We start from the raw sequence: 26,149 nt of genomic DNA, 5'->3' as shown, positions 1-26,149 counted from the left end.
AAATCTTATTTCTTGTTTCAGCCTAACCCAAGGCCATCAACAGGGAGTAGTCACAGTAGTGACAGCTCATATTTGTGTAAATTTATTGCTAACAAAGAATTAAAGGGAGACTGATATGCATTTCAAACTTATTTGTTCTCATCAGTCAGCCATACCCTTCTGAGATTCAAACCTTGTTAGCAATAAATTTACACAAATATGAGCTGTCACTACTGTGACTACTCCCTGTTGATGGCCTTGGGTTAGGCTGAAACAGGAAATAAGATTTGTCCCATGTTTGGGGCCTAGCAAGGTAATCTAAATACTTAACAAACATTTAACACATATCTCCCTTGCTTCTCAGCTAACAAAGTGAGAAAGAGCCAGTGGCCTAAAGGTTAGAACAATTGCCTAAGGTGCAATTGGCCCAGGTTCGAATCTCAGAAGGGTATGGCTAACTGATGAGAACAAATAAGTTTGAAATGCATATCAGTCTCCCTTTAATTCTTTGTTAGCAATAAACGGCTCCCTAGGACACACTATCTACCATAAAAAAACACACACAAACCGCTATCTGAACGCACTCTCACACCACCACCCAGCACAGATCAACTCCGTAGCCAAGACACTCATCTCCAGAACAAAACACCTAGCTGACGAACAACACCTAAAAACCGAACTACACACTCTCACTAATGTACTAACAGCCAATGGATTCCAAAGAAACACGATTACCAACTTAATCCGAAGAGAGACACCCACAAAAACCCAAGACAGAGAACAAGAAAATGGCAAAGCCCTCCTCCCATACTTAAAAGGGACCACAGACAGAATCAGCAAGGTCCTCCAAAAACACAACATCAAAACAGCATTCTACACAGACAGAAAAATATCCACCATCCTAAGAAACCCCAAGGACATAATTGGGTTAGAAAACCAAGGAGTATACGAAATCCCATGCACCACCTGCCCCACCACATACATCGGACAGACCAACAGAAGAATAAGTGCACGCATTGAAGAGCACAAAAACTCACTCAGAAAGGGAGAACAAACTTCATCCCTGGTCCAACACTTTGAAGCCACGGGACATGAAATTGATTTTAAAAAAACCAAAACTATCGCCAAAATTGAACATTTTAACAACAGAATAATCAGAGAAGCCATTGAGATAGAAAAACGCCCCCACAGCATGAATAAATGAGATGATACCTCTCGCCTACCAGCCATTTGGAAACCCGCCTTGATTGACAGACGAGGCCCAACCACCAAGAATGATACCAGACCCAAACTCATGATAACATCACATGACATCACCACCACACAACCATTCAAAAAGCAAATCCGAACCCACAATGATAACGAGGCACAACCACAAAACAGAAACCTAACTACAGCTGCAACATCAGCCACTTTAAACCCCTCCAAACCACACAATAAGCAAACTGACACCCACTATAAAAACATGGCACCACCACAAACACGAAGCTGAACAAAAGCAGCACAACTCACCAGCTCAGGTCTGGAGCTGGCAGCTGAGACCAGCCCATCCACTCAGAACACCCCCCCACCCAATCAGAACACACCCACCATTCAAAACACACTCCCACCCAATCAGAACACACTTGGTCCCCTACCCAATCAGAGCACACCTCCACAGAACACACCCCCTCTGGCAGTTTAAAAAAGAGGAACAAACAGCCACATGCTTCTCCCAGAAGAAGGAAGCTAAAGCCACCAGCCTGATGATGACGGATGGGATTCCGTCGAAACGTTGCGCCTACACCTTTAGTTCTACGCGGGGAAAAACCCGAAAAACCAAGGATCCACATACAGGCACCCGCGAAAACCTCAGAAAACATATATATATATATATATATATATATATATATATATATATATATATATATATATTTGTTTTCGTAGATTTTCGCGGGTGTCTGTATGTGTAGATCTAGAGTCTCGGGTTTCTTCCCGCGTTCCTTTCATCTTCAGAAAGTTGTGGCGACGTTTCGACGAAATCCCATCCGTCATCATCAGGCCGGAGTGTTCCTCCTGCTGCTTCCAGGAGCAATGCGTGGTCTGGCTGTTCCTTTCCTTCCAACTGCCGGTGGGGCTGTGTTCTGAGGCGTGGCTGTCTTCTGATTGGGTGGATGCGTGGTTGTCTTCTGATTGGTTGGAGGCGTGGCTGTCTTCTGATTGGGTGGATGCGTGGTTGTCTTCTGATTGGTTGGAGGCGTGGCTGTCTTCTGGTTGGGTGGGGTGTGTTCTGAATGGGTGGGGTTTTTTGTTGTGTTGTAATATCCTGAGTGTTGTGATTTGGTGTCCTGAGGAGTGGGCTGTGTAGTGGCCTCCAGAGCTTTGGTTTGGCTCCGAGTTCGAGGACCTGCTATGTATCTCTGGTATGGGTCAGTCAGGTTCGTGTGTGCATTCTTCTGTTTGGGTGATGGCACTTTTGCTTGACTTGTTCTGTCTTTTATGTGGGAGAGTTTTTGTTCTGGGTGTGGATGAGTCTTGCTGGGGCTGGTGGCATTTGGGGTTGTTTGTTGGTTTTTTAAATCCTTGTTTGCTGAAATTCGTTTCTCTATCAATGCTGGTTTCCAAATGGCATGTAGGCGGGAGGTGTCGTCTCGCTTGTTCATACTGTCTGGGTGTTTTTCTATTTCAATGGCTTCTCTGATTATTCTGCTATTGAGATGTTCTATTTTGGCGATTGTTTTTGTACCTTCAAAATTGATGTTGTGTCCCGTAGTGTTTATGTGTTGTACTAGTGAAGATGTGTGATCTTTCTTCTGTACTGAGTTCTTATGTTCTTCTACACGTACCTCTATTCTTCTGTTAGTCTGTCCGATGTATGTTGCTGGACAGGAGGCGCATGGGATTTGGTATATGCCCTGGTTTTCCAGTTCTATTTTGTCTTTGGGGTTTCTCAGGATGGTTGATATCTTTCTGTCAGTGTTAAATGCGGTTTTGATGTTATGTTTGCGTAGTACTTTACTGATTTTGTCGGTTGTTCCTTTTATGTAGGGCAAGATGGCTCGTCCGTTGTTCTGTTCTTCTTCTTGGATGTTTTTCTGTTTCGGAGTCCCCTGCTGAATCATATTGGTGATTTTGTTTTTTGGGAACTTGTTTGCTGTCAATATGTCTGTCAGGGTGTGTAGTTCTGTTTGTATATGTGTTTCATCCGCAAGGCGTCTGGTTCTTGTTATTAGTGTTTTGGCTACTGAATTTATTTGTGCTGGGTGATGATGTGATTGCGCATTGAGGTAACGGTTGGTGTGTGTTTTCTTTCGGTAGACTGTGTGTCCTAGGGTGCCGTTTTGTTTTTTGTATATAAGTACATCCAGGAAAGGTAACTGGTTGTTTGTTTCAATCTCCATGGTGAATTTTATTTTGGGATGTAGGCTGTTCAGGTGTGTCAGGAAGTTTTCTAGCTCCTTTCTTCCGTGGGGCCAGATCACGAAGGTGTCATCCACATATCTGAGCCACAGTTTTGGTTTGTTTGTAGTCTTTTCCAGAGCGTTAGTTTCAAATTCTTCCATGAAAAGGTTGGCGATAACTGGTGATAGAGGGGATCCCATTGGTGCGCCTTCTATTTGTTTGTATCTCTGGCCTCTGTGTATGAAGTATGTGTTTGATAAGCAGTGTTCTGCTAGTTCTATAATATGGTTTGGTGGTTGGTATTTGCTTCTTATTGTTGATAGAGCTTCTTGGACTGGCACCTGGGTGAATAGTGATACCACATCGAAGCTGACTAGCAAGTCTTTTTGGTCTATCTGTAGATTTTTCACTAATTCTATAAAGTGGTATGAGTTTTGGACATATGAAGCTGCCATTTCTGCATGAGGTTGTAATTGTTTTGCTAGGTATTTAGCTAAGTTTTGTAGTGGTGAGCCTATAGAACTTACTATGGGTCTTAGTGGGATTCCATCTTTGTGTATTTTGGGGAGGCCATATAGTTTTGGGCATCTGGATGACTTCTCCCTAGGAATGATTGTTTGTTGGGTTTCTTGGCTTATAGAAGTTGATTTTATCTTTTTCTTGGTGGTCTTTTCTAGATAGGTTGTGGGATCTGTATATATAGGTTTGTATGTAGTTTCTTTGAGTAAGTTGGACAGTTTCTCTTCATAGTCTGATGTGTCCATTACCACTGTAGCATTGCCTTTATCTGCTGGTAGTATGATTATGCTGTTGTCTTTTCTTAGGTTTTGCAATGCTACTTGTTCTTCTTTTGTTAGGTTGCTTTTGGGTGGTTTGCTTGTGCATAGAATGTGGGTGACTTCATGTCTGACTTGGTCTGCTTCATCTGCATTGAGTTTAGTTAAGCTGGTTTCAACTCCACATATGATGGTTTCTGTGGGAATTTTCTTTGGTGCAACAGCGAAGTTGAAACCTTTTGCTAGGACGTTTGTTTCTGCTGTTGTTAGTCTTCTGTGGGAGATGTTATGCACTACTTGTTGTAGATGTTGTTGTGATGTGGTTGTTTGGTTGTTGTAGTTCTCTAATTGTTTGAGTTTCTTTGAATGTCTGTTGTTTTTATAGCTGGTCTCTGTTTCTGCTCTCCAAACCGCCAGTTGTTTCACTTTGTCCCATAGTATCGGGTGAATAATGTTGCTGAGTTTGAGATGTAATGATAGTAGGTCCTTGTTTGTTTGGTCTAATTGAAATCTTTTATTGTGGAGTTCATTTCTTAGTAATGCCATTTCTGTTCTTCTTAGAATGCGTTTGGTTGAGGTGGTATTGATGTGGAATTTCAATTTGAAACAATTTGGTCTTATATTTTGGTCTCGACATTGGCATAGGAAAGGTATGTCACTTAGTATTCTTGCTCTTCGTACTTCTGACTTTTCGTAAGTCCTGGTCAGTTGGTAGATGTCCTCCCCGTAGAGGTATGATATTTGTTTTCGTAGATTTTCGCGGGTGTCTGTATGTGTAGATCTAGAGTCTCGGGTTTCTTCCCGCGTTCCTTTCATCTTCAGAAAGTTGTGGCGACGTTTCGACGAAATCCCATCCGTCATCATCAGGCCGGAGTGTTCCTCCTGCTGCTTCCAGGAGCAATGCGTGGTCTGGCTGTTCCTTTCCTTCCAACTGCCGGTGGGGCTGTGTTCTGAGGCGTGGCTGTCTTCTGATTGGGTGGATGCGTGGTTGTCTTCTGATTGGTTGGAGGCGTGGCTGTCTTCTGATTGGGTGGATGCGTGGTTGTCTTCTGATTGGTTGGAGGCGTGGCTGTCTTCTGGTTGGGTGGGGTGTGTTCTGAATGGGTGGGGTTTTTTGTTGTGTTGTAATATCCTGAGTGTTGTGATTTGGTGTCCTGAGGAGTGGGCTGTGTAGTGGCCTCCAGAGCTTTGGTTTGGCTCCGAGTTCGAGGACCTGCTATGTATCTCTGGTATGGGTCAGTCAGGTTCGTGTGTGCATTCTTCTGTTTGGGTGATGGCACTTTTGCTTGACTTGTTCTGTCTTTTATGTGGGAGAGTTTTTGTTCTGGGTGTGGATGAGTCTTGCTGGGGCTGGTGGCATTTGGGGTTGTTTGTTGGTTTTTTAAATCCTTGTTTGCTGAAATTCGTTTCTCTATCAATGCTGGTTTCCAAATGGCATGTAGGCGGGAGGTGTCGTCTCGCTTGTTCATACTGTCTGGGTGTTTTTCTATTTCAATGGCTTCTCTGATTATTCTGCTATTGAGATGTTCTATTTTGGCGATTGTTTTTGTACCTTCAAAATTGATGTTGTGTCCCGTAGTGTTTATGTGTTGTACTAGTGAAGATGTGTGATCTTTCTTCTGTACTGAGTTCTTATGTTCTTCTACACGTACCTCTATTCTTCTGTTAGTCTGTCCGATGTATGTTGCTGGACAGGAGGCGCATGGGATTTGGTATATGCCCTGGTTTTCCAGTTCTATTTTGTCTTTGGGGTTTCTCAGGATGGTTGATATCTTTCTGTCAGTGTTAAATGCGGTTTTGATGTTATGTTTGTGTAGTACTTTACTGATTTTGTCGGTTGTTCCTTTTATGTAGGGCAAGATGGCTCGTCCGTTGTTCTGTTCTTCTTCTTGGATGTTTTTCTGTTTCGGAGTCCCCTGCTGAATCATATTGGTGATTTTGTTTTTTGGGAACTTGTTTGCTGTCAATATGTCTGTCAGGGTGTGTAGTTCTGTTTGTATATGTGTTTCATCCGCAAGGCGTCTGGTTCTTGTTATTAGTGTTTTGGCTACTGAATTTATTTGTGCTGGGTGATGATGTGATTGCGCATTGAGGTAACGGTTGGTGTGTGTTTTCTTTCGGTAGACTGTGTGTCCTAGGGTGCCGTTTTGTTTTTTGTATATAAGTACATCCAGGAAAGGTAACTGGTTGTTTGTTTCAATCTCCATGGTGAATTTTATTTTGGGATGTAGGCTGTTCAGGTGTGTCAGGAAGTTTTCTAGCTCCTTTCTTCCGTGGGGCCAGATCACGAAGGTGTCATCCACATATCTGAGCCACAGTTTTGGTTTGTTTGTAGTCTTTTCCAGAGCGTTAGTTTCAAATTCTTCCATGAAAAGGTTGGCGATAACTGGTGATAGAGGGGATCCCATTGGTGCGCCTTCTATTTGTTTGTATCTCTGGCCTCTGTGTATGAAGTATGTGTTTGATAAGCAGTGTTCTGCTAGTTCTATAATATGGTTTGGTGGTTGGTATTTGCTTCTTATTGTTGATAGAGCTTCTTGGACTGGCACCTGGGTGAATAGTGATACCACATCGAAGCTGACTAGCAAGTCTTTTTGGTCTATCTGTAGATTTTTCACTAATTCTATAAAGTGGTATGAGTTTTGGACATATGAAGCTGCCATTTCTGCATGAGGTTGTAATTGTTTTGCTAGGTATTTAGCTAAGTTTTGTAGTGGTGAGCCTATAGAACTTACTATGGGTCTTAGTGGGATTCCATCTTTGTGTATTTTGGGGAGGCCATATAGTTTTGGGCATCTGGATGACTTCTCCCTAGGAATGATTGTTTGTTGGGTTTCTTGGCTTATAGAAGTTGATTTTATCTTTTTCTTGGTGGTCTTTTCTAGATAGGTTGTGGGATCTGTATATATAGGTTTGTATGTAGTTTCTTTGAGTAAGTTGGACAGTTTCTCTTCATAGTCTGATGTGTCCATTACTACTGTAGCATTGCTACAGTACACCTTCGTGATCTGGCCCCACGGAAGAAAGGAGCTAGAAAACTTCCTGACACACCTGAACAGCCTACATCCCAAAATAAAATTCACCATGGAGATTGAAACAAACAACCAGTTACCTTTCCTGGATGTACTTATATACAAAAAACAAAACGGCACCCTAGGACACACAGTCTACCGAAAGAAAACACACACCAACCGTTACCTCAATGCGCAATCACATCATCACCCAGCACAAATAAATTCAGTAGCCAAAACACTAATAACAAGAACCAGACGCCTTGCGGATGAAACACATATACAAACAGAACTACACACCCTGACAGACATATTGACAGCAAACAAGTTCCCAAAAAACAAAATCACCAATATGATTCAGCAGGGGACTCCGAAACAGAAAAACATCCAAGAAGAAGAACAGAACAACGGACGAGCCATCTTGCCCTACATAAAAGGAACAACCGACAAAATCAGTAAAGTACTACGCAAACATAACATCAAAACCGCATTTAACACTGACAGAAAGATATCAACCATCCTGAGAAACCCCAAAGACAAAATAGAACTGGAAAACCAGGGCATATACCAAATCCCATGCGCCTCCTGTCCAGCAACATACATCGGACAGACTAACAGAAGAATAGAGGTACGTGTAGAAGAACATAAGAACTCAGTACAGAAGAAAGATCACACATCTTCACTAGTACAACACATAAACACTACGGGACACAACATCAATTTTGAAGGTACAAAAACAATCGCCAAAATAGAACATCTCAATAGCAGAATAATCAGAGAAGCCATTGAAATAGAAAAACACCCAGACAGTATGAACAAGCGAGACGACACCTCCCGCCTACATGCCATTTGGAAACCAGCATTGATAGAGAAACGAATTTCAGCAAACAAGGATTTAAAAAACCAACAAACAACCCCAAATGCCACCAGCCCCAGCAAGACTCATCCACACCCAGAACAAAAACTCTCCCACATAAAAGACAGAACAAGTCAAGCAAAAGTGCCATCACCCAAACAGAAGAATGCACACACGAACCTGACTGACCCATACCAGAGATACATAGCAGGTCCTCGAACTCGGAGCCAAACCAAAGCTCTGGAGGCCACTACACAGCCCACTCCTCAGGACACCAAATCACAACACTCAGGATATTACAACACAACAAAAAACCCCACCCATTCAGAACACACCCCACCCAACCAGAAGACAGCCACGCCTCCAACCAATCAGAAGACAACCACGCATCCACCCAATCAGAAGACAGCCACGCCTCCAACCAATCAGAAGACAACCACGCATCCACCCAATCAGAAGACAGCCACGCCTCAGAACACAGCCCCACCGGCAGTTGGAAGGAAAGGAACAGCCAGACCACGCATTGCTCCTGGAAGCAGCAGGAGGAACACTCCGGCCTGATGATGACGGATGGGATTTCGTCGAAACGTCGCCACAACTTTCTGAAGATGAAAGGAACGCGGGAAGAAACCCGAGACTCTAGATCTACATATATATATATATATATATACACACATACACACATACACACATACACACATACACATACACACACACACAAAAGAAAAATTGCACTGCTTCCAAATAAATGAAATTTAAAGAACTAAGGTTTATTTAATAAGGTTTATTTAAACTAAGGTTTATTTATGTAAAAATTCACTCTGACAGGTAAAAACATAATAAATCTTAAATAATCCATGTAATATTAACTAACAAAAGATTCCTACCCTCATGAGCACTTTTTTTTTCTTCTTAGCTGCACTGATTCCTAAAGTGTTGTTTCTTTGCACACCTGGCTTCTCTATGCTTTTTGCCAAATTTCCCGAGCTTGCATTTCTCGTACTCCAGCGTCTCCCTCCGAATAACTCAACCGCTTGAGCCAAGGTTGGACCCTCGTATCGGCCATCCTCCTAATAAATGTATTTAACTTTATTAACATGTATAACCTACATAATTAAAGAGAAATAGTTTATATTCTTTTAATTGTGTGCAGATGTATTAGAAAAGAATAGAGTGTAGGAATGGAAAATAGATGATTACAGAATTCAACAATACAATAACAGGATATATATATATATATGATAGGAAAAGGGAGAATTATAGTTCACTTTACCTGATAGAGGCTGACGTACTGTTTCCGCAGCCACTGTAACCTCTGATCAGGAAATCTCCTCATCTTCCTTATAGCATTAATTAATTCCAGCAATCCATGAAACAACATTTTAACCGTATATTTTGGAGCCACAAAGTGCAGCAATTTGTTTTCAGTAGTTTGAAGTCCATATAATAATGTTATACCATTCTCTTCAAGAGTCATGTTTAAAAGGTTATTCTGGATGCATACCGCATGCATATCAATGCCGGAGTGTCCCATATACACAGCTTTCGCTGACAGCAGGTCTAAGCAACCCTCGGCCACTCCATTTAATCCAGTACAGCCAAGAAACTGAAATTTTCCAAGGTCAGTGGTGCTACCTAATGTGCTAAGTTTTATTTTAGAATTTGCACAGCAAGCAATGGTTGGCTTTGTCCATATCAGTGTACTATTGTCAGGTTGAAGCTGAAGGAAACAACGAGCTGATAAGTGAGTTTCTTGATCATAACGTATGACGGTTGCGCCTTGCAACATGAACTGATGGACATCAGCTCTGATTGACAGCACATACCAGGGAATTATCTCTATTCCATGGCCGAAAGCTTCTTGTTGATCTTCAGCAGCCTGGGTAGCCCACTCTTTGGACTGCTCAAATATGTCATTTTCAGAATCTGACAGCTCTCCAGTTGTTAAGCTGAGTAGAAACCAAGATACAGTGAGCCTTTATTTGCAAAGATTAGCATGTGACGTTATTTCACCATGCAATTCTGTAAAGTAATATACAGTTGTGCATGATGGCCTTGCAATGTGTTATATGTAAAATATTTTAACATTAATGTTGAAGTCATATTTTCTCAATGAGCTTCATTTGTAACAAAAGGGGTGTTTTATAAAAAAAAATAACATGGTAAAATTATTGCATTTATTTAGACATTTATATTCTGCTTATTTTCCAAAGAGTTCTTATGAGTAAATCCCCATGTCACCAATGTTGGTTTTGCTTTTTTAATAAAAATATAGTAGAGTTAATAAATGTTTATTATTTCAGGCAAATTAAAAGTATATTCAAAAGAAAGTGAGGATTGATAAGACACCAGCATTCAAAATATATGCATTAGATTTTCTTTCTCTTTCTTGCTCATTTAAAATTCTTGCTCATTTAAAAAAAAGTGGAAAATATACATGCATGTGCACATGAGCACACAAAAAAAATCAAGAAAAGATTCTTCCTATGGCTTAAGGAATGCAATCATGGAAAAGATCTGAGAAATATACTTAAAACAGTTCAGCATCACAAATTATTCAATACATACCAAAGCCATAATGTTCAACCTAAGTGATGGACAAGTCTGTAATAATATGATTACATGATTCATATATTTATGAGCCCAAAGCATGGCACTAGAAAATAGATTTCAAAAAGCACTATTACCGTATTTTCCGGCGTATAAGACGACTGGGCGTATAAGACGACCCCCCAACTTTTGAGATGATTTTCAAGATTTTTCGTCTTATACGCCGGAAAATCAGCGAGCCCGGGAAGGCACGTCCTCCCCTCTCACTGTGGAGGAAGCAGGGCAGGCTGGCGTCTGGCGGGAGCCGGCAGGGCAGTCCTGCGCACGCGCGCGCTCCCCAGCTGTTAAGGAGCACTCCTTAGCAGCCGGGGAGTGCACGCGTGTGCAGGACTGTTCTGCCGGCTCCCGCCTGACGCTCTTCCCTCTTGAGGCAGCATCCCCGAGGACTCCTTAGGAGCCGGGGAGCGATGCTGCCTCAAGAGGGAAGAGCGTCTGGTGGGAGCCGGCAGGGCAGTCCTGCGCACGCGCGCGCTCCCCAGCTGTTAACGAGCACTCCTTAGGACTAATTTATAATCTCTCATGTAAGAAAATGCTGGGGGGAAAAAAGAGAATTCATAATATGGTTTGCCCTGAAAAGGGATTTTGATGGTTATCATGTGTGTTTGCAAAGGATTCACGGGTCGGGGAAAGGGAGGCATGTGGAGGCATGCTAATGACCAAACCCTCATATCAGTGGTACAATGATTTTGTCGTATCAGTGGTACAATCATTTTGACGTCATCTTGGCTTGTTAAAGTTACCGGTGCGTGCAGCATGTAGGTGTATTCAAACACAGAGCCAGAGAGGTAAGAGCGTAGAAAGGCGAGGTGCCAATACGTGGAGAAAAGAAAGGATGCGACCTATTAAAAATGCCTAGCACTTACTTAAGTAACTACAAAGATTCAGCAAATGGAGTAAGCCCGGTGGAAGAAGAACTGCCGGGGCTGCCTCTTCAGAGGGAAGGAAGAACGCGCGCCTCGCCTCCCCTATCCCAACGCCGCCTGCTGCCACGGTCTAGGGTTGGGTTACCTATAGCCCACACGTACGTCGGGCGCTTCCTCCCCTTCCAATTTTTTTTTTGCGACAAATGACACCCTCTTGCAGCGGGGGGGGGGAGACGCACGTTGAGGGGCGGCGGCAGCGCCTGCAAGACAGTGCGAAAGAGACGAAGCCGCGCTAGAAAGGTGGGCGGCACGCGGCAGCATCCGGAGCTTGCGGGAGGGGCATCTGGGAGGCCGGCGCGCGAGCGCAGGAGAAATTCCGGCACGGCGCGAAAGCAGGTGCTGCTCGCCCGCCTGCCCGCACGCTCGCTGGCTGGCTGGCTCTCCCGCTCGCTCGCTCCCCGGCTCCTAAGGAGTCCTCGGGGATGCTGCCTCAAGAGGGAAGAGCGTCGGGCGGGAGCCGGCAGGACAGTCCTGCACACGCGCGCACTCCCCGGCTGCTAAGGAGTGCTCCTTAACAGCTGGGGAGCGTGCGCGTGCGCAGGGCAGTCCTGCCGGCTCCAGCCCGATCGCTGATTTTCCGGCGTATAAGACGACTGGGCGTATAAGACGACCCCCCAACTTTTGAGGTGATTTTCATGGGTTAAAAAGTCATCTTATACGCCGGAAAATACGGTACATTATAGCAGTGGTGGCACATTGTTTAGAATGCAGGATTGAGGCTCTACCTGTAGTTTGATCCTGACTGGCTAAGCCTTCCATCCTTACAAGGTCAGTAAAATGAGGAGTCCGGTTTGCGGCCGCCACAGCCATTTGGAAAGTGAGCTCCATCTTCCACGTCCAATTTTGCATAGCTGAGGGACCCTCGAAAGGGTCAAAAGTCACCCTCTAGGGGCGACCAGCAATGAGGGGATCCCCGCTTGATCACGGGAGGGAGGTAGCCCTTCCACTTGATCCTGCATAGCCCTCCAAACCGGCGGATGAAAGATTGGCCATAGAAATATGGCTCGTCACCAGGCTGCAGACAGCCGAAGTCAAACTTACCACCAGGCACCTATCTGAACCTCTCTTCAATCCTAACTATTTTTTCTACCTGTATAAGCTGCCTAAAGTATTTTTCCCCCTGTGGAGAGAGGGAAGGGAAATTCTATCCCACCCTCTAATAACAGTGGCGACTGACTAACCAGGGAAGTTTAAGACATTAAAACAATATTAAAACAATAATATTAAAAATATTAAAAATATTAAAACAATAACCTGATTTTAACTGGATTTCTATCTTTCCAAAACTTGAGGACTAAAGGACTTCCTATTCTTATTGAAGATTTGGGTTTTTACTTACAAAAAAGAAGTAAAATTGAAAAAAAGACTATAAAAATCTTGGATTTTTTTTTTAAATCCTAAATGGTATGGGTGACATCTTGTGGCTAAACCTGATATTACAACCTGTTATTGTCTTAAAGAGACTTGGCTTGAAGCCCAGACTATAGATAAGACTTTTGTAACCTTGGCAATCAGCTGTGAGAAGCCCAGCTGTGTTCTATACTCAGTGATAAAATTATTTTCATTCTCTGACTGTAAAGCTTCCAATTCACACCACTAAGAGAACATGGACGAAGATCAGGAACAGATTTTATTTATGTTGAAAGCAATTCATGAAACTATTCTTAAAGCCACTGATGAAATAATAGGCTACAGAAAAGAACAAGATGTCAGGCCAGATATACGAACCCAAACTTTGATTACAACCAAAGAGTTAACTACACAGAATATAATAGAAGAAATGGAGCAATCAAATATTACGATAGAAGATTCAACTGATCAACAAACACAGTTAACGGAAAACTCAGAAAAGGGATTGACAACTTTGAAAATGGAAAAGACTTTCTATATAAACCAGAAGAAACCTGAGGATCAAGATGAACAGACAGAAGGGAAGATAAACATTTCAGGACAACTACGCCGAGAGAAAAATAGAGAGACAATTTGTTAGCCCCTTCAAAAAAAATGGTGACCGGATGGCCTTTCTTATTTCAAATAATATATATAATAACAGAGGGAGATATATACGATGATTTAAAAACACGAATATGGAAGGCGAGTTGGCAAACAAAGAAAGCTAGAATAAGGCTGAAGAAAATCGAGGCTTTGATTTATTAGTAAGGATTAAAATAGAATATACTCAATTTGACAAGATCCGTACTTTGAACGCTAGATTTTGTTATGAACTGAGATAAAGAAAACTGTGGTTATTTTACAATTTGAAAGTATAAATATTAAAAGTTAATTTTGAACATTGATATGTTTATAAAGGTTGAATATATATATATATATATATATATATATATATATATATATATATATATATATATATATATATATATATATGCTAAAATATATTGATAAATGTAATAAACATGCTTTTACTTAGCTGATATAATAAAAACTGTACTAGCTTAAATATGAGATAATAGACATTAAGAGAAAAAGAAGTATTTGATGCTGAAACGAGAAAATTTGGTTACTAAATTTAAGATGTTTTGAAATTAATAGAAAATAAGAATGTTATATCGTATTATTAATTAGTTGATGTAAGATGGTGAGAAATAGAATATATTCAAATAGATAAGATGTGTATTCTGAATATTAGACTTTGTGATGTATAGTGATAATGGGAACTTTGGTTACTTAAAACTTGGAAACTATACATATTAAATGTTAAGTTAAATATTAATGGGAAATTAAAAATTGGGGGAAACTAATTAGGACATTGATTGTCTATAAAGACTGAATGTTAAAATAATAAGGATATGTATAAGCCAAAAAATATTGATAAATATAAGAATATCATTTTTATTTAATTGATTTAATAAGAATTGTATTAGTTTAAACAGGAGACAGTAAATACTAAGGGGAAAAGAGAGAAAAAACTTAATGTAGCAGCTTGGGATTTGTACTAAAGATACTTGTATGTCATTGTATTATTGATTAACCCAGCCGCTACGTGGCTTTTCAAATACTTAAATGTAAAATTAGAAAATCAATAAAACATTTTTTAAAAAAATGAGGAATCCAATTGTTGGGAGCAATTTGCTAAGATTGTAAACTGCTCAGAGAGTGCTATAAGTCTAGCTGCTATTGCTATTATGGATTTGAAGTAAAGAAATATTGCAAGTTTTTTCAAAAACTCACAACTAAACATTTTACAGTATGGAGAAATTATTCCAAGTATACTGCTGTAAAAATGTACTGCTACAGAAATCAACATTGTTCATCAAAAGTATGTGTCGAAACTGAAATGAACAGTTGGAACAGAGAATGACATGGTTATTTTTATTCCACTGAAACTCATCACTGCTTCAATCTCCAACAATTCTCACATTTGAGAATTTTTAAAAAGACTTTAGTTTGCCGTAAAAGAATGCTGAAGGATGAAATTTTAGGCAGTAATATTTTCAATACAATCAAAATGAATGTGTTTTGCTGCTTCATTTTACCAAAAACGGCTATGACTGAGATAGAAAAACAAGTACTTGAATAATGAGAAAAAGATAAAGAATATAAAGTTCAGTTTAGTAGCACTTTAAGTGGCATTCTACTGAAACAAAGAAAAAAATGTAAAAAAAATCAAAGCCAGCCAATAGGAATGTAATTACCAAATCCAGCTTAGAGATACAGTGTACTGCCTCCATTTTTCTTCATTCTAATGCCTGAAAATGTCTATTTATTTTTAGGGAAAGCCTTTCAAGGTTAGTATCCAAGAAATAAAATGTTTCAAAGAAAACATAAGCTTCAATTAATAATAAGCTAATTCCCCCCCAAAAAAGCTGTTAATTGTTAAACAACAATCCAAGGCTTTTCAAACACACTTTTTAGATGTCAAGAGGTGAAATGAAAGGACAAGAAGATCAGCCAAACATCACATATTGTTCATATGCCCAGAAAAAACTGATGCCAGATGATAATTACATTAGAAGCCCTTTTGTCAGGAAGCAAAGATGACTTCACATACATATTAAGGGAATGAGCACATTTAGAAAAAGGCATTTGTGTTTCCTGCACAAATGTTGATTAACTGAAATTAATATAACCATCATTGTTTAAAATTATTATGAGGTCAGGTTGTTTGTGATGTTTCTTTTCACAGCTGGGCAGCTATGCAAATATAGACAAAGATGAACTATACAGTCTTCACTATGTTTCACCATCATTTCCTCTTCTTCCTTTTATTACCTCTAGTAATCATGAAATTCAGGATGATTACTTGTAATTATTCATTGTTTATGTAATTATAGCCATGGCTGTCCATTTCTACAAATTTTTGCTCAAAACCATTTGAAACTGTGTTGTCAGTGCAAGATGCCACCTTTTATTTATGTTCAAATAATTTGTCCACCACTTCCTAGAACTGTTCCACAGCTACTTCAAATAAAAGAAAAACTACCACTTTGCTAAAGACCAGGTGGATTAATTATGTGAAGGACCAGGGTGATCATTCAAAACAACCAAGTAATTATCGTTAGTCTTCATGAGGGAATAATTGTTTACCTTCAGTTATTTATTTATTCAAATTCATTACAGCTGCCTAACGTAATGGAGTTTTTAGTCCATTTATTTGGTTGTGAAATATAACACAAGAGAAGAATAGAAGACAGCACTGCAAAGAATGCATCCAGGTAGCAATCTTCAATAAGAGTATTTCAAGCAAAAATGTAACTTTGATCGAGGAGGAATGCGTGGATCTGGCATGCATTACGGAAACCTGGTTGGGCTCGGAGGGAGGGGTCCCTCTGACCGAGTTATGCCCCCCAGGTTTCCGTGTGCTACACCAGCCACGGGCTCAGGGTAGGGGTGGAGGGGTGGCGGTGGTTATTCGGGAGACTCTATGTCCGCGGGAGACCACCATCGTCCTGATAGGCGGGAGTGAGTCCTCCTCCTGAGATGTGGCCCTCGGGTTCAGATGGGCTTGTTGCTTACATACCTGGCGCCCAGCTGTGTGGCAGCAGCCCTGCCCGGGCTGCTCGACACCCTCTCAGGGTTGGCGGTTGAGTTCCCCAGGCTTATAGTTCTGGGTGACTTCAACCTGCCTTCCCTGGGAGGGTCGTCGGAGTTAGCTCAGGAGTTCATGGCTTCCATGATGGCCATGGACCTGACCCAAGTAATTCAGGGCCCTACTCATGTGGGGGGTCACACTCTCGACCTGGTGTTTTTATCTGGACAGTGGTTGGATGATCTGGGAGGGGGTTCGCCAGCTATTGTCCCCCTGTCATGGTCCAATCATTATCTCCTGCGGCTGGTCTTCCGTTATGCCACCCCCTGCCGCTGGGCTGCGGAACCGACCAGGTGGTTCCGCCCCAGGCACCTAATGGACCCAGATCAGTTCCAGATGGCGCTTGGGTCTATACCTATCACCCTCATTCACAGCCCGGCTGATGCCTTGGTGGATGCCTGGGAAAAGGCGGCCACCGAGGCACTCGACCGTGTGGTACCCTGACCTGGCGCAGATCCCGTTGGGCTCCATGGTTTTCTGTGGAGCTCCAGGAGATGAAGCGTCAGAGACGGGGTCTAGAGAGCTGTTGGAGGTCCAGCCGATCCGAATCTGACCGATTGCAGTTAAGAACCTTTATAAGGTCTTATCTTGCGGCGATGAGGACAGCGAAGGCTAATTACTTCGCTGCCCTCATCACGTCCGCCGATAATCGCCCGGCCGCCCTGTTTAGGGTGACTCGCTCCTTTAGTAACCAGGAGGTGAGGGAGGATCCCTTACAGTGTCAGGCCGAGGAGTTTAATCACCATCTGACGGACAAAATCGCTCAGATCCGGGCCGGTTTGGACTCTGACTGGGCAGAGTCTGACGTGGAGGAATCGGACGGCCTTGAGCATGTTATCTGGACTGAGTTCGATCCTGTTTCCCCTGCCCCTGATTTTCGTTCGTTCTGCCGGGACCTGAAGACCTGGCTCTTTGAGCTTTCCGGCCAGGACTGAGGATTTTTTAATTTTTTAACTTATTGTAATTGGGTTTTTAATCAGAGTTATAGGGGTTTTATATTTTAATTAAGGATAATTTAATCTATTTTAATTGTTATTAATTTTTGTATTGTGATGTTGTTTTAATTGCCTTGTGAACCGCCCTGGGTCCTGCGGGAGAAGGGCGGTATATAAGTTTAATAAATAATAATAATAATAATAATAATAATAATAATAATAATAATAATGATGATGATGTGGACAGGATTATGAGGAGGCTGAGCTCCACCACCTGTTTATTGGACCTGTGTCCCTCCTTGCTGATTTATGCGGCTCGGGAGGAGACACAAAGCTGGTTCCAGGTAGTAATAACTGCCTCTTTGAGGGAGGGTGTTTTCCCCGCCGCCTTGAAGGAAGAAGCCTGCCCTGGACCCAGCGATTTTGAATAACTATCGTCCGGTCTCCAACCTTCGCTTTTTGGCGAAGGTTGTTGAGAGTGTGGTGGCGCATCAGCTTCCTCTGTTCCTGGAGGAAACTGATTATCTTGACCCGTACCAATCGGGTTTCAGGCCCGGGCACAGCACGGAGATGGCATTGGTCGCGCTGGTGAATGATCTCTGGCGGGCTCGGGACACGGGTTGTTCCTCTATGCTAGTCCTATTAGACCTCTCAGCGACTTTTGATACCATCGACCATGGTATCCTACTGCGGCGTCTCAGGGGGTTGGGAGTGGGAGGCACTGTTTTACAGTGGTTCTCCTCCTATCTCCTAGGCCGCTCGCAGTCGGTGTTGACGGGAGGGCAGAGGTCCGCCCCGAGGCCTCTTGTTTGTGGAGTTCCTCAGGGGTCGGTTCTCTCTCTCCTCCTGTTCAACATCTATATGAAGCCGCTGGGCGAGATCATTCGTGGTTTCGGGGTGGGGTATCATCAGTATGCTGATGATACCCAACTTTTTTCTCTACCCCGAACCAACCCAGTGATGCCCTCGCCGTGATGTCCCGTTGCCTGGAGGCGGTCCAGGTCTGGATGGGGAGAAACAGGCTACGTCTCAATCCTGCCAAGACTGAGTGGCTGTGCATACCGGCATCTCGGGTTAACCAGTTTATTCCATCGTTAACGATGGGGGGTGAGGTGTTACCCCCCGTTGATAGGGCTCGTAACTTGGGTGTCCTCCTGGATTCATGGCTCAGTTTTGAAGATCACATAGGAGCCGTGACCTGAGGGGCTTTTGCCCAGGTTCGCCTGGTGCGCCAGTTGCGACCCTACCTGGACCGAGATGCGCTATGCACAGTCACTCATGCGCTCGTGACCTCCCGGTTAGACTACTGCAATGCTCTCTACATGGGGCTGCCCTTGAGGACCACTCGGAGGCTTCAGCTGGTGCAGAATGCAGTCGCACGAGTTGTGATGGGGGTTTCCCAATACTCCCATGTAACACCTCTACTCCACGAGCTGCATTGGCTTCCGGTTGCCCTCCGGGTGAGATTCAAGGTGCTGGTGATGACCTATAAAGCCCTAAATGGCTTGGGTCCGGGATATTTGAGGGAACACCTGCTGCCAGCATCAAGTTCCCTTCGTCCAGTGCTCTCCCACAGGGAGGGCCTTCTCAGGGTGCCGCCGGTAAAAGACTGCCGGCGGATAACACCCAGGGGAGGGCCTTCTCTGTGGGTGCGTCTGCCCTCTGGAACCAGCTGCCCGTGGAGCTTAGGACTGCCCCCGACCTTCGTTCATTTCGCCGGGACCTAAAGACCTGGCTCTTTGAGCTTTCCGGCCCAGGCTGAGAGTTTTTAATTGGGGGTTTTATATTTTTACTTTAGGGATCGAATTTAATCATTTTTAATTGTTTCTTAATTTTTGTATTGTATTGATGTTTTAAACCCCTTGTAAACCGTCCTGAGTCCTATAGGAAAAGGGCGGTATATAAATCTAATAAAATCTAAAATCTAAATCTAACATATACCACCAAAAAACCCCAAACTCTTTTTAAAAAACTTTGGGCTTGAAATCTCAAAAAAAAAACAACTAATCAAATCGAACAAGTAAAATGATCCATGATTTACAGTACATGTAAAACAGTAATAATGTAATAAAGCTGATTTCTAATCAGTTCTTTCATTGGTCTGTTTTGAAGAAAATTCCAAAAGTATTGATTCCTGATTGGTCTGTCTCTGAGCCAGATTTCATTAATGCCAGCACAATAGTTTACACCAGTCAAATGGTCTTTCTTTATACGTTTTAATAGCTTTAAAAGGCTTGGCTTTATAGGCACTTCTAATGATTAATTTGTTACTGCTTGCTTAAAATGCTGCTTTTCAATGTTGATGTTACTGAGATTTGATTTTGATTTTGGCCATGTCCAGATGTAAATATACTTTCTTTTCTGCAGTTCTTATGCTTTATTATGAAGACATCTGGTCTATACCATCGGTTTAATTGGACTGATCATAATAAAGTAGCCTTTCATGTCTCCCATCCCAGTCCCTTTCCTGAATACAATTAAAGTTGTGAACAGGAATGCAAGTTTCACACACCTATGCACAAAGAGCTGCAGGACTATAAAACTACTCAACCCCCTCCCAAAGATTGCAGGACTATAAAGTATTTCTAAACTACCACACTTGTCGCTGACCTTCCTATGATAATACAACTCTTTTCTATCTATGAAATAAACTATTTTTCCCAATGATTTTTTCCCCTTGTAGAGCAATAATTTGGAAATTATTTGTTAAAAGGGTGACAATTTCTTTGGGTACAATTCATTGTTCACATATTGCCATATAGAGTGGTACCTCAGAACCCATCGTTAATTGGTTCTGGGAGGTGAGATGAGTACCAAAAACGATGACTACCAAACACATTTTTCCCATAAGGAATAATGTAGTGAGTCACAAGGCAACCAACATGGACAAGTTCTAGCTTGTGCATTGAGTACCAAACAAACAATGAGTACTGGGACAAAATTTTCATGTTAAAATGTGTTGAGTACCAAATTCAATGAGTTTCAAAGCAGCTGAGTACCACTGTACATGTAATGTTTAAGAAAAACTGCTTACTTGCAAATACATCACCCATCTCTGCACAAAAACAAAAATATGTCCCTTCTATGATTGAAGGAAAAGTAGGTAGAATGAGGGGAAAAAAGTTAGTTTTAAAATTTCATTGAAATTGCCATGTTTGCATGCTCACAAGTCACATTTTCAGGGCAATGGCAGAAGAAAAAATGGTGACTTCCTCTGCTGACTCCAAAGCCACTACCAAAATCCTGACAAAATTACTGCTATGAGTATTTCTCTCTAAACAGATTGTCTTTGTTTAACAGGAACAACAACAACAAAAAGAGGATGAAACATGAACTGATGACTAAGAGACGGTGACATCTGGATGCTCAGTGAATTTGGATGAATAAGCATATCGCACATGAAAATGTTTCCTGGAAGCAATGTTTCTATTTTGTAATGTAATTATTTTATAATTTTATTATAATTATATGGCAGAATTGCCTTCAGAAGCTTGCAAGATCACCAAAAGGTTCATTTTACTTGTTTGCTATGAGATGGGTGGCAAATAAAAGTCAATAAATGAATAAATGCATTTCATGAAAAAATGTAATAGCTGTGTGCTTTGAAACCCATAACACATTTGGCCTAGGTATTTAATGTTACCTGGAATAGAGAGATATAGATATAGATATAGAGACAGACAGACATATTAGTTTCCTGTTCAAAGAAGATCATAGCATCAGTAGCAGTTTATAAATTTAGAATAAAGTTAGGCTGATAGATAGCAACTTCCACAGACCACCCAGTTGAATTTCACAGATGAACAGAATTCTGTTCTTGGATCCTACATGTAGGAGAAATTTTATCTCTCTATATCATAGCTGTCGACTCTCAATTCACCAGGAAAAGAGAAATAATAGTGGTTATAATTTTTCTTGGGGATATAGTTGAAGCAATGTAGTCTAAAAAATTTTCATTGCTCTCTCAGAACATTCATTTAGGTGCGTGGTGTTCTGGACTCAGCTGTTTTCTCACCACACACAGAGAATTGGGAGAACAGACAATAACAACCTTCCCATATGTCATAATTAAAACAACACCTGTGCTGAATGGCTGTGCTCTAGTGTGAATATTCAAAGAGTTTATTAGCTCTGATAAGCTCTTCCTAAAATAATTCCAAAATCTCAAATAACATGTCCTTAAAAGTAATGGGATTAGGAACAATAATAAATAACCTTTATTTTGACTGAGTTAGAATGCTATTCCAGCAGGATACAATGTTCTAAGCTAAGTTCAACAGAGATGGCATGATGTTATTCCTGGCATTGCTGACTTATGTCCTAGTGGCATCTGTAGGCTTCTAAAGGTTTTATGTACAAGATGAATTAATTTTGCCTGAAAGTAATTACATCATGAAGGAATATAAAACTTAAAAGAGAAAGATTCCAAAAATCTTAGAGCCACAGTTCCACACATAATTCTTGACAAAAGGACTGAATTTAGAAGTTCAAGTATACCCTTGTTTTAAGTTATGTATTCTCATATATTACAATTGAGAATATACATTTTAAAATGACATATTCAGCTCAGCTGAATGTAATGCTAAAGTTCAAGGTATAATTTAGTTTTTTTAAAAAGGCCTTCCACTTCACAACGCCTCTCTTCCTTTTCTGAGGCTAAGTTCAGAAATTTTTGCTTCCATTTTAAAGTAACTGTTAATTTACTATAATATTCAGGCTTCAAAAAAAACTTACATTAATGTCCTTGAGCTCAACTTGTGATTGAAGGGACATTTAGTTTTCATGGCAACAATACAAAATTGTTTATTTTTTATTTCCTTATCAAATTTAGATACCACCCATCCCATTGTCTAGGTCAGGGGACCCCAACCACTAGTCCAGGGACCAGGGCTGGTCCACTGCATACCAGACACCGGGCCACGCAAACAAGCGAAGCCCCATATGTGGGATGCAGACAGCACACAAAACCACGCCCCTTCCGGTCCACGGAAAAATCTCTCTCCACAGAACCGGTCGCTGGTGCCCAAAAGGTTAGGGGCCGCTGGTCTAGGTGACTCTGGTCTTCCATTGCTTTCTTCTGGGCTGTTTTCTCTGTTTCCTAAATTAACCCACAGCCCTAGTATTTCTTAGCGATCTCTTATCTAATTATATACTTAATCCAGTTGCTTTATGGCTCTGCTAGAGCCGAGGAAGAAACATAGAAACCTATTATTTTCTGAGCCTTGATGCTTCTAAACAAGGAATTAGTTCTATCTTCCCCTTCCAAATGGTTCTTTCTTGGTAAGAAAAAAAAAGATGAAAAAATATGGAAGAGTTTTAGACAAGGAGAGAATGCGGTTAGGATTCCCTGTAAAATTCCCCAAATAACAAGAATTGGAACCACACAAGGAAACCTAAAAAAGGAAGCAGGAACACACCCATCAAACTCTAAACTAGAGATATGCAACCTTGTTTCCTGTTGAGTATCATGATTTGATCAATACTTTCAAGTACTGGGATACTCTGCTCCTATATATAAAAGTAGAGAAAACTAGGAGACAGAAGTGGGCACCATCTTTTAAAGGGATCTAAAGGTCACCTCTAAGAATTTAGGCCACATGCCTTCTCCAGCCTCAAATATCTCCATACTCAGTCATGATTTAGAGATAGTTCTGATAATGGTTGCCAATATAACCACATTTAAAAATGTAAGATCTTGTTACTTAATGATGATATTTCTGAACGAAAAAATATGTATAAATGTAAAAAAAGTACAAATGGGAGTTGTAATAACAGTTCATGCCTATGAAATTCATTCTTATTGAGTTGAATTCTGTGGGTATATATTGTTACAAATTTCAAGGGTTACCCATTTTTTAAAATATTTGTATGTTGTATAAGGATGATGCCATTTTGAATATTTAAGATCATGTTCGACCACACATTTTGGGGCAATTATATGTATTATGTCTTACATTTAAAATTTACATCATAATCTTTTTAATGCTGTAACTATTCTCCAAAGCACCTGAAGGCAGGACAAGAAGCAGTGGATGGAAACTAATCAATGAGAGAAGCAACCTAGAACTAAGGAGAAATTTCCTGACAGAACAATTAATCAGTGGAACAACCTGCCTCCAGAAGCTGTTAATACTCCAACACTGGAAGTTTTTAAGAAGAAACTGGACAGCCATTTGTCTGAAGTGGAATAGGGTTTCCTACCTGAGCAGGGGGGTTGGACTAGATGACCTCCAAGGTCCCTTCCAACTACTACTACTACTACTACTATTATTATTCACACAGTCAGTCAGATGTTCAGTCTGGATTTGGCATTTTTGTCTACCTATCGAGTCCTTACCAAGGACCTGGGATAGGCAGATGTGGATGTTTGATGGTATTATAGATATCATCGCAGGATGGAAGTAGTTCCTAGTAAGGCCGCCTTTTGCAATTGACTAATGGCGAATTTCTCAATGCCAATGGTGTTCAAGTGGTGCTCCAGTTGTTTTGGGATTGCACCCAAGGCGCCTACTACTACTACTACTACTACTACTACTACTACTATTATTATTATTATTTCTAAATAAATTAAATATTTTTTAAAAAACTTACTGATAGAGAGTTTTGTCCTTCAAAGAATTTTTTCTGGAATTTCCACCTTCATATTCAATAAAGTTATCTTCTCCATCTTCTGACTCCAAGCTTCGATTACAGCTTCGAATTGTTTGAAATATGTAATTAGCCATAGATTCTTTTTCTCTATCATGTAGACCATCTTGACCTATCCTTTGCAAGTAATTATCTTGACCACTATATTCTGCAACAAACTAAAAAAAAAGAAGATACAGTACTATGTTTTCACTTTTTAACTATTCACAGCTATAGATTATTATATAAAAATATATATTTTAGGTATCTTAGGGGTACAAGTAGTTACTGTGTGAATAACATAGATAACATAGATTATCCCTTAATGTTTCCGGCCAACTGGAATCGCATTAAATCTACTTCCAGCTCAAGGTTCACTCACCCTTCCATCCTTCCAAGATCAGTAAAATGAGGACCAAGATTGTTGGTGGCAGTATGTTGAAATTGTAAACTGCTCAGAGAGTGCTGTAAAGCACTATGGAGCGGTATAGAAGTCTAAATACTGTTGCTATCATTGTTCATACCTATCCATACAACTTCACAGATATGCCCAGTGGAATTGAATGGGGTCTATTCTTAGATAAATAGGGATAAACTTTCAATGGGAATACATTTTGGCACATACCAAAATGTACTTGCATGCTTGGAATGTCTACCATTCATTTTGCTTCGGCACTTCAGTTCAGCTCACAGAACAGTCTCTGTTCTTGATAACACTGATATTGTTGTTATAGTAAATCTAAAAGGGCATTTATCTGGAAATAACTACAAAAGCAGAGTATTTCACTGAGGAACATGGGAATATATTTATTGCATTTTTGCTGATTTAGAAACCAAGGAAGGATCCAAGAAACTATAACTCATTCAAAAACGTATTTAAAAAATCTAGTAATAGACTATTTTGTATAAGAACTTAATCAGATTTTAAGGATTACATTGAATGTGTGAGTGTGTGTATCTGAGAGAATCATTTAATAACCTTACTAATTAATTCTTGTTTGGTATAGGGAGTCTTCACAGACTTACATGAAAGAAAAGATGATTTTGCCATTTAACCTAGTAATTCTAGTACAGAGTAACACAACTATTCATTTTATTTATTTATTAAAGCTTTTTATATGGCCATCCATCTTGCAATTGCAACTCTGGTCAGCTCACAACACATTAGAATAAAAAAGAATATCAACATCACATAAAAAGCAATAAGTAAGACAACAACCATGTGCAGGCTACTTAATCTTCCAACTTGCATGTTTTGGAGTACATCCAGTTGTAATGTTTGTGAAAAGCTTGCAGCTCCATGTAAAGTATTCCACGGCAGACCCATAAAGTGCACATTGCAGTTGGGAAGTAACTAAGGTGTGAGGGATGAGGAGCAGTGCATCCCAGTCCAGGAAGGAATGTAGCTGGCACACAAAATTAAGTTGTATGACCATGCCTTGGATGTCTTTCAAGTACTGTAGATGTTAAATAGGACAGTGGAGAATGTTAAGTCCTGATGGACCCCACAGACAATGGGTCATATGCTGGATCTCTCCCATCCCACCAATGCCAGAGGTCACCCACAAGTACAATCAGTGCTGTTTCAGTTGCATAAGTAAGCATGAAACCCAGCTGAACAGAATTTCCAGGATTCTCTGAGGCTGCAGCATAACCACATTCTCAACAAACATCTTTATGAAGTGAAGATTGGAGAAGGGACAAAAGTTAACCCAAATAGTTAAATACAGAGATGGCTTCTTGAAGCGTGAGTAGACCACAGTCTATGGAAGCAGTAGTGAGACTACCCCCTCTTTCAAGGATGAATTCACCACCATCAGGATCCAACCACAGATTGTCTCTTAGGATAAGGTAAAGATAAAGGTTCCCCCGCACATGCGTGCTAGTCGTTTCCAACTCTAGGGGCCGGTGCTCATCTCCGTTTCAAAGCCGAAGAGCCAGTGCTTGTCCGAGGACATCTCCGTGGTCATGTGGCCGGCATGACTAGATGCCAAAGGCGCACGG

The 26,149-nt window shown here is 41.1% G+C and overlaps 1 protein-coding gene across 1 annotated transcript in view; it reads right to left on the bottom strand.

Moving 5' to 3' along the window:
* PLCE1 (phospholipase C epsilon 1) overlaps positions 1 to 26,149 on the bottom strand; it is a 152,648-nt gene that overhangs the window by 47,180 nt on the left and 79,319 nt on the right. The window contains exons 6-8 of the mRNA XM_081329878.1: positions 24,110 to 24,324; positions 9,277 to 9,952; positions 8,891 to 9,073 (exon numbers count right to left, since the gene is read on the bottom strand). Of these exons, the coding sequence (XP_081186004.1) occupies positions 8,891 to 9,073; positions 9,277 to 9,952; positions 24,110 to 24,324 (1,074 nt within the window). The remainder of the gene's footprint in view (positions 1 to 8,890; positions 9,074 to 9,276; positions 9,953 to 24,109; positions 24,325 to 26,149) is intronic.

This window comes from Vipera berus (assembly GCF_964194415.1).
Source record: "Vipera berus genome assembly, chromosome: 5".
NCBI lineage: Eukaryota > Metazoa > Chordata > Lepidosauria > Squamata > Viperidae > Vipera > Vipera berus.
This window is presented reverse-complemented; position numbering and strand designations above follow the sequence as displayed.